This window comes from Bidens hawaiensis, unplaced genomic scaffold, assembly GCF_021521415.1.
Source record: "Bidens hawaiensis isolate Kalapana, Puna unplaced genomic scaffold, B.hawaiensis_p1.1 tig00000820_1, whole genome shotgun sequence".
Lineage (NCBI taxonomy): Eukaryota > Viridiplantae > Streptophyta > Magnoliopsida > Asterales > Asteraceae > Bidens > Bidens hawaiensis.
Window position 1 is genome coordinate 4,416,649 of NW_027491048.1, and position 14,277 is coordinate 4,430,925.

A 14,277-nucleotide genomic window follows, 5' to 3' on the forward strand; every position below is an offset into this window, starting at 1 on the left:
AAATCAGGAACATGATGGATGACCCAGATGTCCCGGGTTCGAATCCTGATTCCGACCGGATTTTACCAGAGTATTAAAACCTGTCGTGCCTTAGGGCGGGGTGAGCCAACTGGGTTTTATCGGGATCACCAAGTCAAACTCGGATGCCAGCGTGGATCCCAATCATGTCAACATAGTTGGCCTGAGTGGGGTGGCGGGGCGCGACGTGTTTGCGTAGTGAGATAACTTAATTGTGAAAGTCAATAATCGAAAAAAAAAAAGTTGTTTGGGTCAGGCCCAAAAGGTGAGCCTAAGCCCAAGCCCACATACCATTTTAGTTTAGAAGCCTCTGAACCGGCTGACGAGCACACACAACGAAAACAATGGCGACTTCATCTTCTTCAACGTCTGCTGATATGGCGGATTCTGCTCAATCACTTATTAAGCAGGTCCACTTCTTATTATTACTCGCTAATCTCTATAAGAAATTGTTAATTATGATGCTTTGATAGGGTTTGAGTGTGTAATGATTTGGTTTGTATTGTAAACAGGTAAGAAGTCATGAGGTTTCAATAGCTGAACTCTCTGCACTCTCTTCCTCTCGTGTAAGAATTTATTATTTAATTTATAATCTCTCATATGTGTTTTTCATTATTACTTAATTACATTATTTGTTGCCCTATCGAATCGATAGTTTTTTAATTATTTACAGATGAAAACCGAAAATAATGTAATTAGATTGTTTTTTATCAAGGTTAAGTATCAAATTTTAATGGATTCTTAGAAAGGTAGGGGTCGAGCTCGAGATCGGATCGATAAAAAGCTTGAAACAGGCGAGCTTGGACGAATACACCGTGGTGGCCGGACTCAATACGTATAAACTTTTTCATTAACTAGGGTGAGCGGGCTCAAAATTTTAGGACGAAAATTTATGTACGTATAAAAGTTTTCGGACGAAAACGCATAAATTTACACTACTGAGCAAAAAAACGTGGGTGACCGGAGCCACCCGGGCCACAATACAAGCTTCCCCCTTGATAGGCTCGTTTAAGGTTTTTTTTTTTCAAACTATATGAAAAAAAACTAAGATTTTTTTGAATTAATTAGCAAATAATAAAAAAGCCGAGCTCGAGCTTGAAAAAACGACTCACGAGTTGAGCTCTTGTAAGTCAAAACGAACTAAGCTCGAGCCTAGTTGAGTCCGAGCATAGGCTCAAGTGGCGAAGCTTGGACGAATACACTGTGGTGGCTGGACTCAATGCGTATAAAATTTTTCATAAACTAGGGTGACCGGGCTCAAAATTTTGCGGACGAAAACGAGTAAAATTATGTACGTATAAAAGTTTTCGGACGAAAATGCATAAATTTACACTACTGAGCAAAAAAAAGGGGTTGAACGGAGCCACCCGGGCCACAATACAAGCTTCCCTCTTAATAGGCTCGTTTAAGTTTATTTTTTCTCAAAATATATGAGAAAAACCAAGATTGTTTTTGAATTAATTAGCAAATAATAAAAGAGCCGAGCTCGAGCTTGAAAAAACGACTCACGAGTTGAGCTTGAGCTCTTGTAACTTGTAAGTCAAAATGAACTAAGCTCGAGCCTAGTTGAGTCTGAGCTCGGCCTGGATTGTTTGCACCCCTAGGCCCATACCTCGTGTATAAAACAACAGTTTTAAGGAACCCTTTGTTTTCATCATTCATCAAATTTAACCTTGTTTGATTGTTTCATATAGCCATATCCTGTGTTTTCTTTCTTGTTGTCATTATATGCAATATACAGAATTACAGAAAACTGACGGTGTTTCTTGACCACAGAACGTTTATCATAAAAATGGCAACATATTCTTCCGAACAAGTATTCAACAGGCAACTGCATCAGAAAAGAGTAAATTCTTCTCTTTTGCAATCATATGCAAATGGTTTTAGATTATTTTGTAATATCGAGTCGTTTTTATGTTTGTTTCTTTGCCAGAACAACTTGATACACTCAAAGCAAAGCTGCAAAAACTTAATCATGCTAATTAAAACCCGACCTGCTCGTTTGTCTTTCAAGTTTCATATGTGAAGACACTGGATTTTCTTCAAATTACAAGTGCCCCAATCTCACACTTGGAATCAAATGATGTAGCATTATAATGTTGTAATTTTTTTAAAATTTTGGTCGACTGACTTGTCATTGTCTATCATGTCTTATGAGTTATGGACACAATGTTTAATGGGAGTTTTCTACACAACAAATAATTACTCGTTCTCCGTACTCGTGTGAATAAAGCTAAATTAAAATTAAAGAGTAAACCTGCAATTGTAAGGTGGAAAGTTCACTCATAAAGCGCATATAATATCAATACACCAGTTCTGCAGTCAACACTAATTTAAGCCTGTAAACTGCAGTTTGGGGTATTGGTAAAGCACAGTTTATCTTTTTTCAAAATCTTGCCTCTTTAACTTCACTTCTTTGCATCCCAACCCCATATAATGCTAAACGGGCGCACCCATTGTTATTTGCTCGATTTAGATCGTTTACAACCTTTTGGATCATTTTTTAAGTTAGTTTTCAAGAAGAAAAATGTTAGCAGTATTAGTTAAAAAGGATAGAAGTATTAGTATGCATTTTTTTCTTCTCGTTTTCTTATAAAGTAGTGTTTTTGAGTGTTTCATTCTATCTAGTGCTAGATTTGAGGAGTCATAGTTAAAAATCGAGTTCATTCTACTAGTAGTTATATGAATGAGATTTTTACTGTGTATGATTGTTGTTGTATTGTTGAAGCTATGTTCACGTTCAACAAGTAAGCTGCCTTTTACTTTCTGTGTAAATGACAATTTAGTAGTTTACACCGAAAACCGGTTAAATCAAGCACTAATGTTGTATGTTTGTGAGCTTCTTGGTTTCTTGTAGGTTGGAATAATTATCTTTTGGTTTGGCTTTTTAGGTTAAAACTCATGGTAGTTTATGTATGATACTTTATGTTTTTGTTTGATATATATTGTAGACATGTTTGATAGTGTTTATGTTTTTGTTTGATTTATATTGTAAACTGGTTTATGTATAATAGATTATGTTTTGGTTTTGTGGTGATTTATATTGTAAACTGGTTTTATGTGAAAAAAATATTTTTTTATAAAAGATTTAAATAAATTAATCGTTTACCATTTTTTGATTTATATTATAAACTGTTAAGTTTATTAATGGATTAAAAAAAATTAATTGTTTATATTTTTTTAATTTGTCTAATTTTGTATATAAATTCTACTTTTGATTTTTATTTGACATTCAAATTACTATACACCTGCAAACTGAGCATCTTTATTATGAGGGAAAAAATGTCCCATAAGTTAAAAAAGAATTCATCTCTATCATTAAAAGATGAGAGAAATAAATGCTTGGTCTAGAAGTTGTATTTGACGCTTAAATGTATCCAAATTATAATGACTAAAATGCCCTTCAAGTTAAAAGAATAAATTAAGAGAGTTTATCAGGCGGAATTAAATGACAAGACTCAACTATTCGATGCAAATGGTAATTTCACCAAACACAACGATGAAAAATGAACTTTTAACTCTGATATTTTTAAAAGATTAAGATGTCTATAAATATAGTCCTCAATCTCAGTCGATTCAGGCACAGACTAATATAGGCTAAACTTGTCAAAAAGGAAAACGCCAAAAGGGAACAAACCCACATGCGCGTGCCATGAAGCAGACAGTTCCAAAATGTCACCTAGATGGAGGTACACATGAGACCACCATTAGTACCAGAGTTGTGTAGGAATAAGCACCAACAGGGTAGCGCCACTTGTGCACCAGGTATACACGGCCTCCACAATCTTCACTATGACGGCCGCAAAAGGGACAACCCGTATATTTACATGACATGTGGCCTAATAAACATTCCTTATATCCGGTTACAAATAGAAGACTTCATCAAACGTTAAAGGAATCCGCTCTCTCTCTCTCTCTCTCTCTCCTCTCTCCTTATTACTTACAACTTACCATACTGATTCTCACGTTAGAGGGTGTTTACAGAAAGACTCTTTTGAACGAGGCTAACGGCGTTGCTCGTTTTGCATATCACTGTAGACCCGTACACGAAAACAGGGTTCTTGGTTCACCGTTCTCTATGAAAACACCGGTTTAGTCATATATAATGAGGTCTTTACTTTTATTTTACGTTGGGCACGAATATACGTGCCTAACCAAAACTCATATCCAAAATCCAATACCCAAATAAGAATTTGGTTCCACTAAAAGCTAGATTCCCCAAATCATATCACTTCATGTTTATTAGGTTGAGTACTCAAATATACCAATGACGTTTTGCATATATCTTCTATAGTTAGTGAACTATATTTAAAGAAAAAACAAGAAAAGAAAAGAAAAAACATAGATACTTCTCAAAACCAGCCAAATTACCAAAATGCTTTTATTCTTCTATACACAACATATAGCTAATACTTACACATATATTAGTGTAATGTAATTGCAAGTATATATTTCGATCTAATAATCTAGCTCAACAAGCTATGGGGAATTTTCTCAGTTGCTTCACTACCAATATTGAAGAAATCGAACGTTTCCCCGTTGATACAGACTTCAAGTTTGCTTCTCCGTTACCTTCTTGGCCACCAGGTTATCTTCTAGTTAACTTATAATTATTCTAATGAATTTTGTTCTTAATTATTATTCCTAAACAGGTGAAGGTTTTGCAAATGGAACCATTGATCTAGGAGGAGGACTCCAAGTTCGTCAAATAACATCTTTCACCAAAATATGGTCTAGTTCTAGTGGTGGATCAGATGATAACGGTGCAGCTTTCTTTGAGCCAAATCCAATCCTAGACGGGTTTTCAATGCTAGGATGTTGTTGTCAATCTAATGCAACCCCACTTTTCGGTTGGGTTCTTGTGGGAAAAGATGTATCCGGTGGAATCCTAGCTAGTCTGGTAGATTATACTCTAGTTTTAACTGTTGATCATTCTTGCTACATTTGGTTGCCAACACCACCAGATGGATATTATCCGGTGGGTTATGCAATCACTTCTTTCGTCAGAAAAGCCTCCACTTGATAACATTCGGTGTGTTCGTGCTGACTTGACCGACGAATGTGAAACCGATGTTTTATTATGGGGTGCGGATGATGGTGTTAGAGTTTATAGCTCGAGACCGAAAACTAGAGGTGCACAAGCCCAAGGGGTTTGTGTAGGTACATTTAGAGTTCAAGATGAAAACAATAGTTATTCTATCTTATCTTGTCTTAAAAATAATAACTTTAATATGTTAACATCATCAATGCCTAACTTGGCACAAGTCAAGGCCTTGGTTCAAGAATACTCTCCAAGACTCTATTTTCATCCTAGTGAAACATACTTTTCATCTTCAACAACATGGTATTTTAGCAATGGGGCCTTATTGTATCACGTTGAAGACGAGTCTAACCCTGTTCCTGTTGAACCCACAGGCTCAAACCTACCTCAAGGTGGTTCGGATGATGGCACGTACTGGCTTGACCTTCCAAGTGATGAGACACAAAGGGAGAGAGTCAAGAAAGGAGACCTACAAAGTTGTGAGGTTTATATCCATGTTAAACCTATGTTGGGTGCAACATTTAGTGATATAGTCATATGGGTTTTTTACCCATTTAATGGAGCTGCAACGGCCAAAGTAGGTCTCATTGATATTCCTCTAGGGAAGATAGGAGAACATATAGGCGACTGGGAACATATGACTATGAGAATCAGCAACTTTAACGGTGTTTTATATCGTGTTTATTTTTCACAGCATAGTGGAGGAACGTGGATAGATACCACATCCCTTGAGTTCCAGAATGGAACTAACAATTTTACAGGGTATTCCTCGTTGCATGGCCATGCAATGTACCATGTCCCTGGAGTTGTGTTCCAAGGAACAGATGTTGTTGGGATAAGAAATGATACGACAAAAAGTGACATGTTAATAGATGTAAGATACGCGTACTCAATCATGGCGGCTGAATATATTGGTTCTACAACCGAGCCACCATGGTTAAACTATATGAGAAAATGGGGTCCAAAAATAACGTATGACATTGGTGTCGAGCTTCAGAAATTGAAAAACTCATTGGGAATTCTAGATTCTGCTATCGAGAGCTTGTTGGAGATTCTACCAAATGAAGTTTATGAAGAGGATGGACCAACCGGACCCAAAGCGAAAGAATATTGGGATGAGGATGAACGATGAGCAATGCTATTCGTATATTATAACTTGTGATGTTAGTATGCTCCAAATAATGTTTCTTTTCCATTGATATGAAGATTATATCAATGGAAAAGATTAGATTAGATTGTATTTAGTTTCCTTTTTTATGAAGATTATTTGTAAAACTTACCTTGTTTTCATATTCTATATTCACTATAAAAAAATCTTATAAAATATATTGTTGAAAATGTTATATTTTAATTTACGGTAATATTATTCGAGGTTTTATAAAAATGTGACCATGATATGATAACATGTGGTAGTATAGGGTATTTAAAAGAATTAAAGAACTAGTCTAAGATGAATTTTGTGACTTTTATCCCAAGTACTATACATATTTTGACTGTATTAAAGTAAATTTATTTAACCGGCCATATTCGTTTCGTTTTAAATCCTAAATAGTTGTTATGTAATGAGGCTAAGGCTTCAGAATTACTTAATTGTGTCTAAACTCTAAAGGATCATGTATAGTTAATTTATAATAGTATTAGAATCGTAGAAGTAAACACCTATCTCTAGAAACGTGTGGAATAAAAATGTGGCTATTACTACAAATTAATGTATTGTGTTAAGAATTTGAATGGTACGAACTAAGTAGGGTCCGTTGATGTGTCTTTTTTTTAATGGTCAACTAAGTAACGCTGGATACCTCGTACGCGGTCCCCAATGGCTAAAGGTAGCCCAAGCCGGCCACTAGTCCGGACGAACGGAGCCCCTAGCGGTCCACCTGTTGAGGGATTCACCGGATAAAACCCGACCCCCACGCCCGCCAAACGGCACGACAGCGAGGAGCCGGTAAAACCGGGTGAGATCAGGACTCGAACCCTGGCAAGCCAGGGTCATCCCTCATATCTCTCATATAAGTTGGTGATAGTGAAGTTTGATCCCCCTACCTTTCACTTATAAAGTGAGTGCGACCAAGTTATCCGTTGATGTGTCTATATCGATGAATAAACATGGTTACGCGTTAAAATGAGGAAAAAAGATTAATATATTAAAATACCAATATAAAAGCATGTCTAATAAAAAAATAAAAAGTGACAACTGATTAAATAAAATAAAAGGATAATAAAAAAGAAAATGGTTAAAATGTTAAATCAACAAATCAAGGCATGTGATAAGTGTCGTCACATATGCACCGCACAATAGAGTGGCTAAAATCATTAATGTTAAAATCTATATTTTTATATATATAATTTAACTAAAAAATATTTAAAACATAAGAGTTGCTTATCTATAAAATAAATAAATAAATAAAAACCTTGAATCTGATTCCTCATATCGATCTTTATTTAATTATAAACAACATGTATTTATTTTTTTTAATTATATTTTCTCTTTCTTTCAGTGAGATCAGATCTTTTATCTTAGCGATTGAGGCGATGTAAAAAGACATCTACCCAAAGCTAAAATAATTTGAGTTAAAAAGACTTAGCAAAAGTCTTCAAAAAATCATGATGAAAACAACTCCAAAATCGTTTAAAAATATGAAATTATACCCATCCGGACCTGGAGAACGGTCCCAGGCACACTCCCAAACCACGTCCTTGATTTCCGAAATGGAGAAAGGAGAAATCAACCCCTTCGCTTCCGAGTCGTTCAATCTCTTTAAGTAGCTAGTTTCCAACATTGGTGTATACCGCATTGGTTCGTCAAAACATTTTAGCCAAAAAACTGAACACCTAATTCTATCTAACATAAGGTCACGCAACATCCTAGCCTTTTATTTAAGGTCACGATATTTTGACTTTTCGAATGCTTTCATCCCCTATACAAGCCACCCTTTGTTCCAATTATACTTCATTCAACGACTTTCTCTCCCCAACCGACTCAAACAAACAAATAGCCTCCTTATTATCCTCGTATTCCCCTTCTTGACCGATGCGAACCCGCTTCAACCACTATCTAACACGGGACTTTAGCCACTTTAGTTTAGTGGTCATAGCCAAGTCTATAGGACCAAAATAACATATTAGACTCTGCCCACATAAACTCCACAAAACCGTCTAGATCAAGCCAAGAGTTATAAAATCGGATCGAAATATGCCCAAAATCTCTCGCTACCAAAGAGAGTAAAAGCAGTATGTGATCCGAACAATCTTTGGCTAAAAGGGTCAAAGAAGCAAATGGCCAATTGTCCAATAAATATTTACACACTTTGAATAGAGTTATTAGTTAAATCTTTTTGGTTTTTGAAATTAAAATAACCTTTTAGTTAGAGCACATATAGTGATTAGTTAATTAATGGTAGACTAATTATTAATTAACATAGTTAGACCTTTTTATTACTTTGACAACTAAATATTGTATACAATATAAATATAAGGATTGAATAATTGATATCTTATTTCACTCTCAAAGTCTCAAACCACCTTATACATAATATCAATGTTATTTTGTTAATTAAATAATTCAGTGTTATTTTGTCATGATTTGTTTTTTGTATTATTATATAAATTTTAAATTTATGTTTTATTCGTATTAGTATTTTCTAGGATATTATGTGTAGGATGTTTAAAATTAAGATTGACTCAAAAGCATTATTCATATTTAATATAGTTATATACGGCATTTAAGAAAATGATATACACAAACACGTACACGCATGTTGTTCGTAATATGCCATTTTCGAGAGACATGTATTCCTTTTTCTATATTCTATATACCTCATTTGTACAAAGTTAAAGTATGATTGTGATGTAACTTATAACTTTTTGTATTAATATTTAATAACTAAAATTTTAAATCACTTTATTAAACAAAGTTGTTTACTTGCCTACACGGTATAATGAATTAATAATGACCTAGCCCACACGTGACATGTTGGTGTGCAAATATTTGTATTCAAACTGCGTCGATAGTTAAAGAATAAAATTAGTTACTATTTTTTTTTATGTACAACGGAATCAATAAAACAAGTTATGTTTAAGCAAACGATTAAGTAAAGCTTGTATGAGAGAAATTGTAAAGTCAAAAGTTGTCATGACTGTTACATATGAGTCCTTATATATTATACCACTAGGTTAGGTACCCGTGTAGAACACGGGTTAAAATAAATAAATTTATTTAAATAATAACACAATGTAAAATATAAAAAATATGTTCAACATATAAAAAAATATAATATATAATTGAATAAATTACACAATACACAGTATGGAAATAAAAAATTGCAAATTCATAAATCTCTAAATATTTTTTTGTATACAATATTTGTAACTTTATCATTCATATTAAAATTGTTAGTTTCACGTTATTTTTGTTTCAACTATATATAATAGAACACATAACTGGCCATATGTTAAAACATATTGTCTCATAAACAAACAAATTATCTAAAGCAATCGGCATTGTCTTTTATTAATCTTCATTGAGAACCAAACATAAAGTGAAAATTTCTTTTTTTGAAATTTGAAATTAATTATTTTATCTAAATCAATTTGAAAATTCATTGTTTATAAAAACTTAATATTAATAGCTAGTACAATATATTAAAAACTAAATAATATATACTTAAAATATATACTTAAAATAATATATATTAAAGCAAATTGGACTTGTAAATATATACTTAAAATAAAATTCCATAATTAAAGCAAATTGTCAAAAAAAACATGAAGTTAACAAAAGTCATGGTTTAGAATCAAGTAACCCTTGAGCACTCATCAATAGTCTTAAACTTGTTCTCATTTACCCTTTGTATTTGTAACATTAAAATATATTACAGGCTTCCTCTTAGGTTCATTCCATTGTTGCTGCAAACGTAAATGCAAATAGTCAACGGTCTTCGTGTTTAGTCTTCTCTTTGACTTTTAAGGTCAAATACATTATATAGTTTCCAGCTTTAATTAATATGATTATCTTTAAATTTAGACAAGTCCACAATGATTTTACTTAATATAGTTGAAAGTACAAAGGTCAACTTTTACCTCTATAACAGCAGCCAAACTCAAAATCGTTGCTTCACACCAAGGCCGTCCTATTAGTTGTAGCCCTGTTGAAAGTCCCTGCTTATCATAACCAACCTAGGCGGACGCAGACAACAACATAAGACATGAGGAGTGGTTACGTTTATCATTTACATACACACTTACAGGGACAGAAATGGCCGGGAATCCAAGAACATTTGCTGTCAATCCATATTTCATTAGGCTAGCTGAACAACACACACATATAATAATAATTAAACTCACATTCCATTTTGTTTGTATAAATAACAGATACATCTTTTCTTAAGTTAACTATGCAACTGTAACCTCCAGATCCGATTCACCACAAGCAAGTGCACTCGGGTGAATCTTAGGTGCAGTCATGCTGGACAATAACACAATTAGATCATGAAAACAATCAACATATACATACATACATATAGTAGCTGCTGAGCTTATCATACCCTGTTGAAGGGGTCACAATAATGTCCACCTTCTTGAAGATTTCCATGTGGTAATACATTAATCTCCGTCTGTAGCATATTAAATTATAATTATTTCTTTAGCTATAGAAATCATAATAAAGAATTTTTTTTTACCTAAGACGTTGGGCAGCAACATAGTCTGAGCCTGTGAATGACTGAATAACTGCCAAATTTATACGACTATCAAATGCAAGTTTCTGAAAGTTCCTGCATGAAAAACAAACAACCTGTCATTCACCAAAAGTCCATTTTTAATGTTTATAGAATTCTGAAATCGTTTTACTTGTAAATTAAGACTACTATAGTAACATTAAAAATTATATTTCTCATTAAACTCAAAACGATTCTAATAAAGTTGTGATTAACATGTTTGTAATTATACATAACAAAACACACATACCTTTCTAGGAATCGAGGCATTAATGAGCACAGGGCTTCACTACCATATGAAACGATATGTGCTATGCGCATCTTTTGAAGCTCTGGTATAGTAATCTCTACTATCTTGGACCACAGAGAAAGCAAATTATTGCAAGCTAGAAGAAGTAACATTTAAGTAGATATATAGACTTACTTCACACCCATGCATCTCTGATAATGAAGTAAGAACTTGTCCACATACACCAGATACGTCAGGCGAGTTTACATCATCAAACCACTGAAAGAGTGGTACACATAGACATATTTAGTACTCTTTAAGACCTTATTAGGTAAAAGTATAAAACTGTGTCCGTTTCAACTCAATTATATATCTTAACACAGTAATCGGCGAGGCATGGATTATTTGAGGACACGCCGGAGCAATTAAGAACTATACCTTAGTCGCTGTAGCAATCGGCGAGGCATGGATTATGATGATAAGACGTAACGAATCTTCTAGTGCTGGATCGAGAAGAAGAAAGATTTGAACTTGTTTTTCATTTTTTGTAGTTTATTAATTATAATATATGACTTTAATAATCCTTTTATATATATTAACTAATTTTTAAAAATTTAAAGAAGATGGAACCTCTAAAAGAAGTGCTGACATATGAAAAGATTAACAAACCTGAGCTTGCTGAGGCAAAAGTTCCTTTGTTTCTTCGGGCTTTGCAAACTCTTCCTCGGTTTGAGGTTCACAATTTGCATATGAAAGAAGTTGTTTTAAGGATGCAATGGTTTTTTTAGCGCTTCACATTCAATTATCTTGCAAAAATCAAAAATATTGATACATCAGAAAACAAAGAATATCAAAAGGCAACAGAAATCTGCAATGGACGTTTAAAATTGTACCTTTTGGTTGAGCTGTTCTTGTATTAGTCGATGCTCCTTGGTTTTCACCTGTTAATCAAAATGATATAACATCTATGCAATAATAATAAACATAATCATCGAAATTCACAAAATTGAAGAACATTTGGTTAAAACAACAAATAAATAATCGACCCTAAAAAGAATAAGGAACACGATTTAGAGTTTATATCAAAACAAAAATAAAGATAAAAGGCACATATCGAACGTAATTTCATACATTATGAAATCGAAGAATAAACAATGGTGAGATGTTGCTTGTTAATCAATTCATGCCTAAATACATACTGAAATCGATTTAGGGTTTATATAAATAATTAACGAACACCGAATCATATGAGAAAGCAAGGACTATAACATACCAGCCTGAGGTCCAAAGACTGGTGTACCAAAAGGGTTGTCGGCGGGACCAGTGGTGGAATCAGGTGAGAAAAAGGGGGTGGCAGTGGCGGTTGCGGCTGCAACATCGGAGACGAAGGTAGCTGAAGAATGATTTAACAGATGAATCGGACCAGTGTAAAATCCGGTGAGAAAAAAGGGGTGGCGGTGGCGGGTGCAGCTGCAACACCGGAGACAAAGTAATTAAGCTGGAGGATGATTTAGGGTTTGTATGAAAGAAGGCGTTCAGATTGAATCGGGCCTGTTATAGGAAATGGGTTTGTAAATGGATATTGGTGAGAAGCGGGAATGGGAGACCGATGATGGGTTAAATGAATGACATGTGGCATAAAGAAAGGTTTATTTATTTAGTAGTATAGATTAGCCTACACATTAAATTCCGTCAAAATAGTCATATTATCTGGGTCATAAATGACAAAGATTAAAACTGAAATATAAATTTCGACCAATACTCTAGACTAGCTTGACTAAATAAGTTGTTTATTTATTTAGTTATAACCCTTTTATTCGCCTTTTTTTCAACCTTCCCATTGATCCAAATACAAGTCGACAATTTGATTAATATGACTTGCATCATTTTCTTACTATTTCTAGTGGTAATATTATGCATTTAGCATTGAGATATACATTATTTTTTTGGTTGAACATCTACTTTTACACGTTTACTTAATTTACTTGACTAATTTCTATTATCATTCTTTTGTAAATGATAATTTCTAGCACCTCCTTTCAAACGTGTCATGTCACGTCGACGTGACACATTTGAAAGAGTGTATTGAAAATGCTCTAAAAGTAAACATGTAACCACATGAGTGATTGGATTCTAACATACAATATGCTAAGAAAATGTTTATATGTTTTATCTTATCAAAATTAAAGTGTAAGGCCTCGTTACCGGTAGCCCTACTTTGATGTTGGATTTACTCATAAACACAGTTTTAAATATCAGAGTTAATTAAAACTTTCGCGGAATAACATAAAACATCAATAGCCATTACAAACATTCATAACTTGTCTTTAAAACATAACTTAGATATGACTTTTAGTTCAAAACATGACAAATAGATCTTCAGATCCCAACTTCTTTATTCTACCGCCATGTGTCCCCGTTCAAGCCAGCTGCCTCATTCTACTCACTTGCGTGCATACTAAAAGTCAGCTACGCTGAGTGAGTTCTAGTTAATCACATAACATACAATACGTACACTTACCTTCCATTATGCATCCGAAGACACATAATAATTACGTTACTATTTTACTTTCATTACATAACTTCATATATACATACATACATCCATACATACATACATACATACATACTTTATTACTTTCATACTATATATTTACTGTCTATTCTGTCTCATATATTATTAGAGTCCGATCCCTTCCTTTTCTATCTCATATATTATTAGGGTCTGATCCCTCTTTCCTTTGTCTATCTCATATATTATTAGGGTCTGATCCCTCTTTACTTCTCTATCTCAGATATTATTAGGGTCTGATCCCTCTTTACTTCTCTATCTCATATATTATTAGGGTCTGATCCATTTATTCTCTATCTCAGATATTATTAGGGTCTAATCCCTTACTTCTTCATCTTCCTACATTCTGTCATTACGTACTCGTAACATACATAACATTCTTTACTCTTTCATACACGTTCATACATGCATCTATCATACACACCCATCTATCATATACATACCTCCCTTGTCAATACATGCAATATCCGAAGATCGTTCACGTACCGACAAGCTTTCGATCACATTCAAGATAGACATAAATAACATATAAATCATACATGGCATACACTTATCATTTAAGGTAAGTGTATTAACTATCACATCGAGTATGCACACAGCCCCCAAAAACATGACAAGGAAATGGGGCTAGAAACTCACCTGAATGCGGTTACGTTCACCATTAATAGTTATTCCCTTCTTGAGCTGTGCACGGCTAACTGTA

At 33.9% G+C, this 14,277-nt stretch overlaps 1 protein-coding gene, 1 long non-coding RNA gene and 1 pseudogene across 3 annotated transcripts; 2 read left to right on the top strand and 1 right to left on the bottom strand.

The window, feature by feature from the left end:
* Window positions 1-291: 291 nt before the first annotated feature.
* On the top strand, window positions 292-2,546 carry LOC143540512 (uncharacterized). Its single transcript, XR_013136604.1, has 4 exons — window positions 292-428; window positions 531-584; window positions 1,795-1,864; window positions 1,952-2,546. It is a non-coding gene; the product is annotated as an uncharacterized LOC143540512 (long non-coding RNA).
* Window positions 2,547-4,477: 1,931 nt separating this feature from the next.
* LOC143540520 (hypothetical protein At1g04090-like) lies at window positions 4,478-6,231 on the top strand (annotated as a pseudogene). Its single transcript, XR_013136607.1, has 2 exons — window positions 4,478-4,605; window positions 4,671-6,231. The product of XR_013136607.1 is annotated as a hypothetical protein At1g04090-like (transcript).
* A 4,219-nt stretch (window positions 6,232-10,450) lies between these two features.
* LOC143541603 (fatty acid amide hydrolase-like) lies at window positions 10,451-11,208 on the bottom strand. Its single transcript, XM_077034387.1, has 4 exons — window positions 11,024-11,208; window positions 10,738-10,830; window positions 10,603-10,671; window positions 10,451-10,523 (listed from the first exon to the last, which is right to left on the bottom strand). Exons 1-4 carry the CDS (start codon window positions 11,173-11,175, stop codon window positions 10,451-10,453), a joined length of 387 nt encoding a protein of 128 aa, XP_076890502.1. The 5' UTR covers window positions 11,176-11,208.
* Between the last annotated feature and the right edge of the window lie 3,069 nt (window positions 11,209-14,277).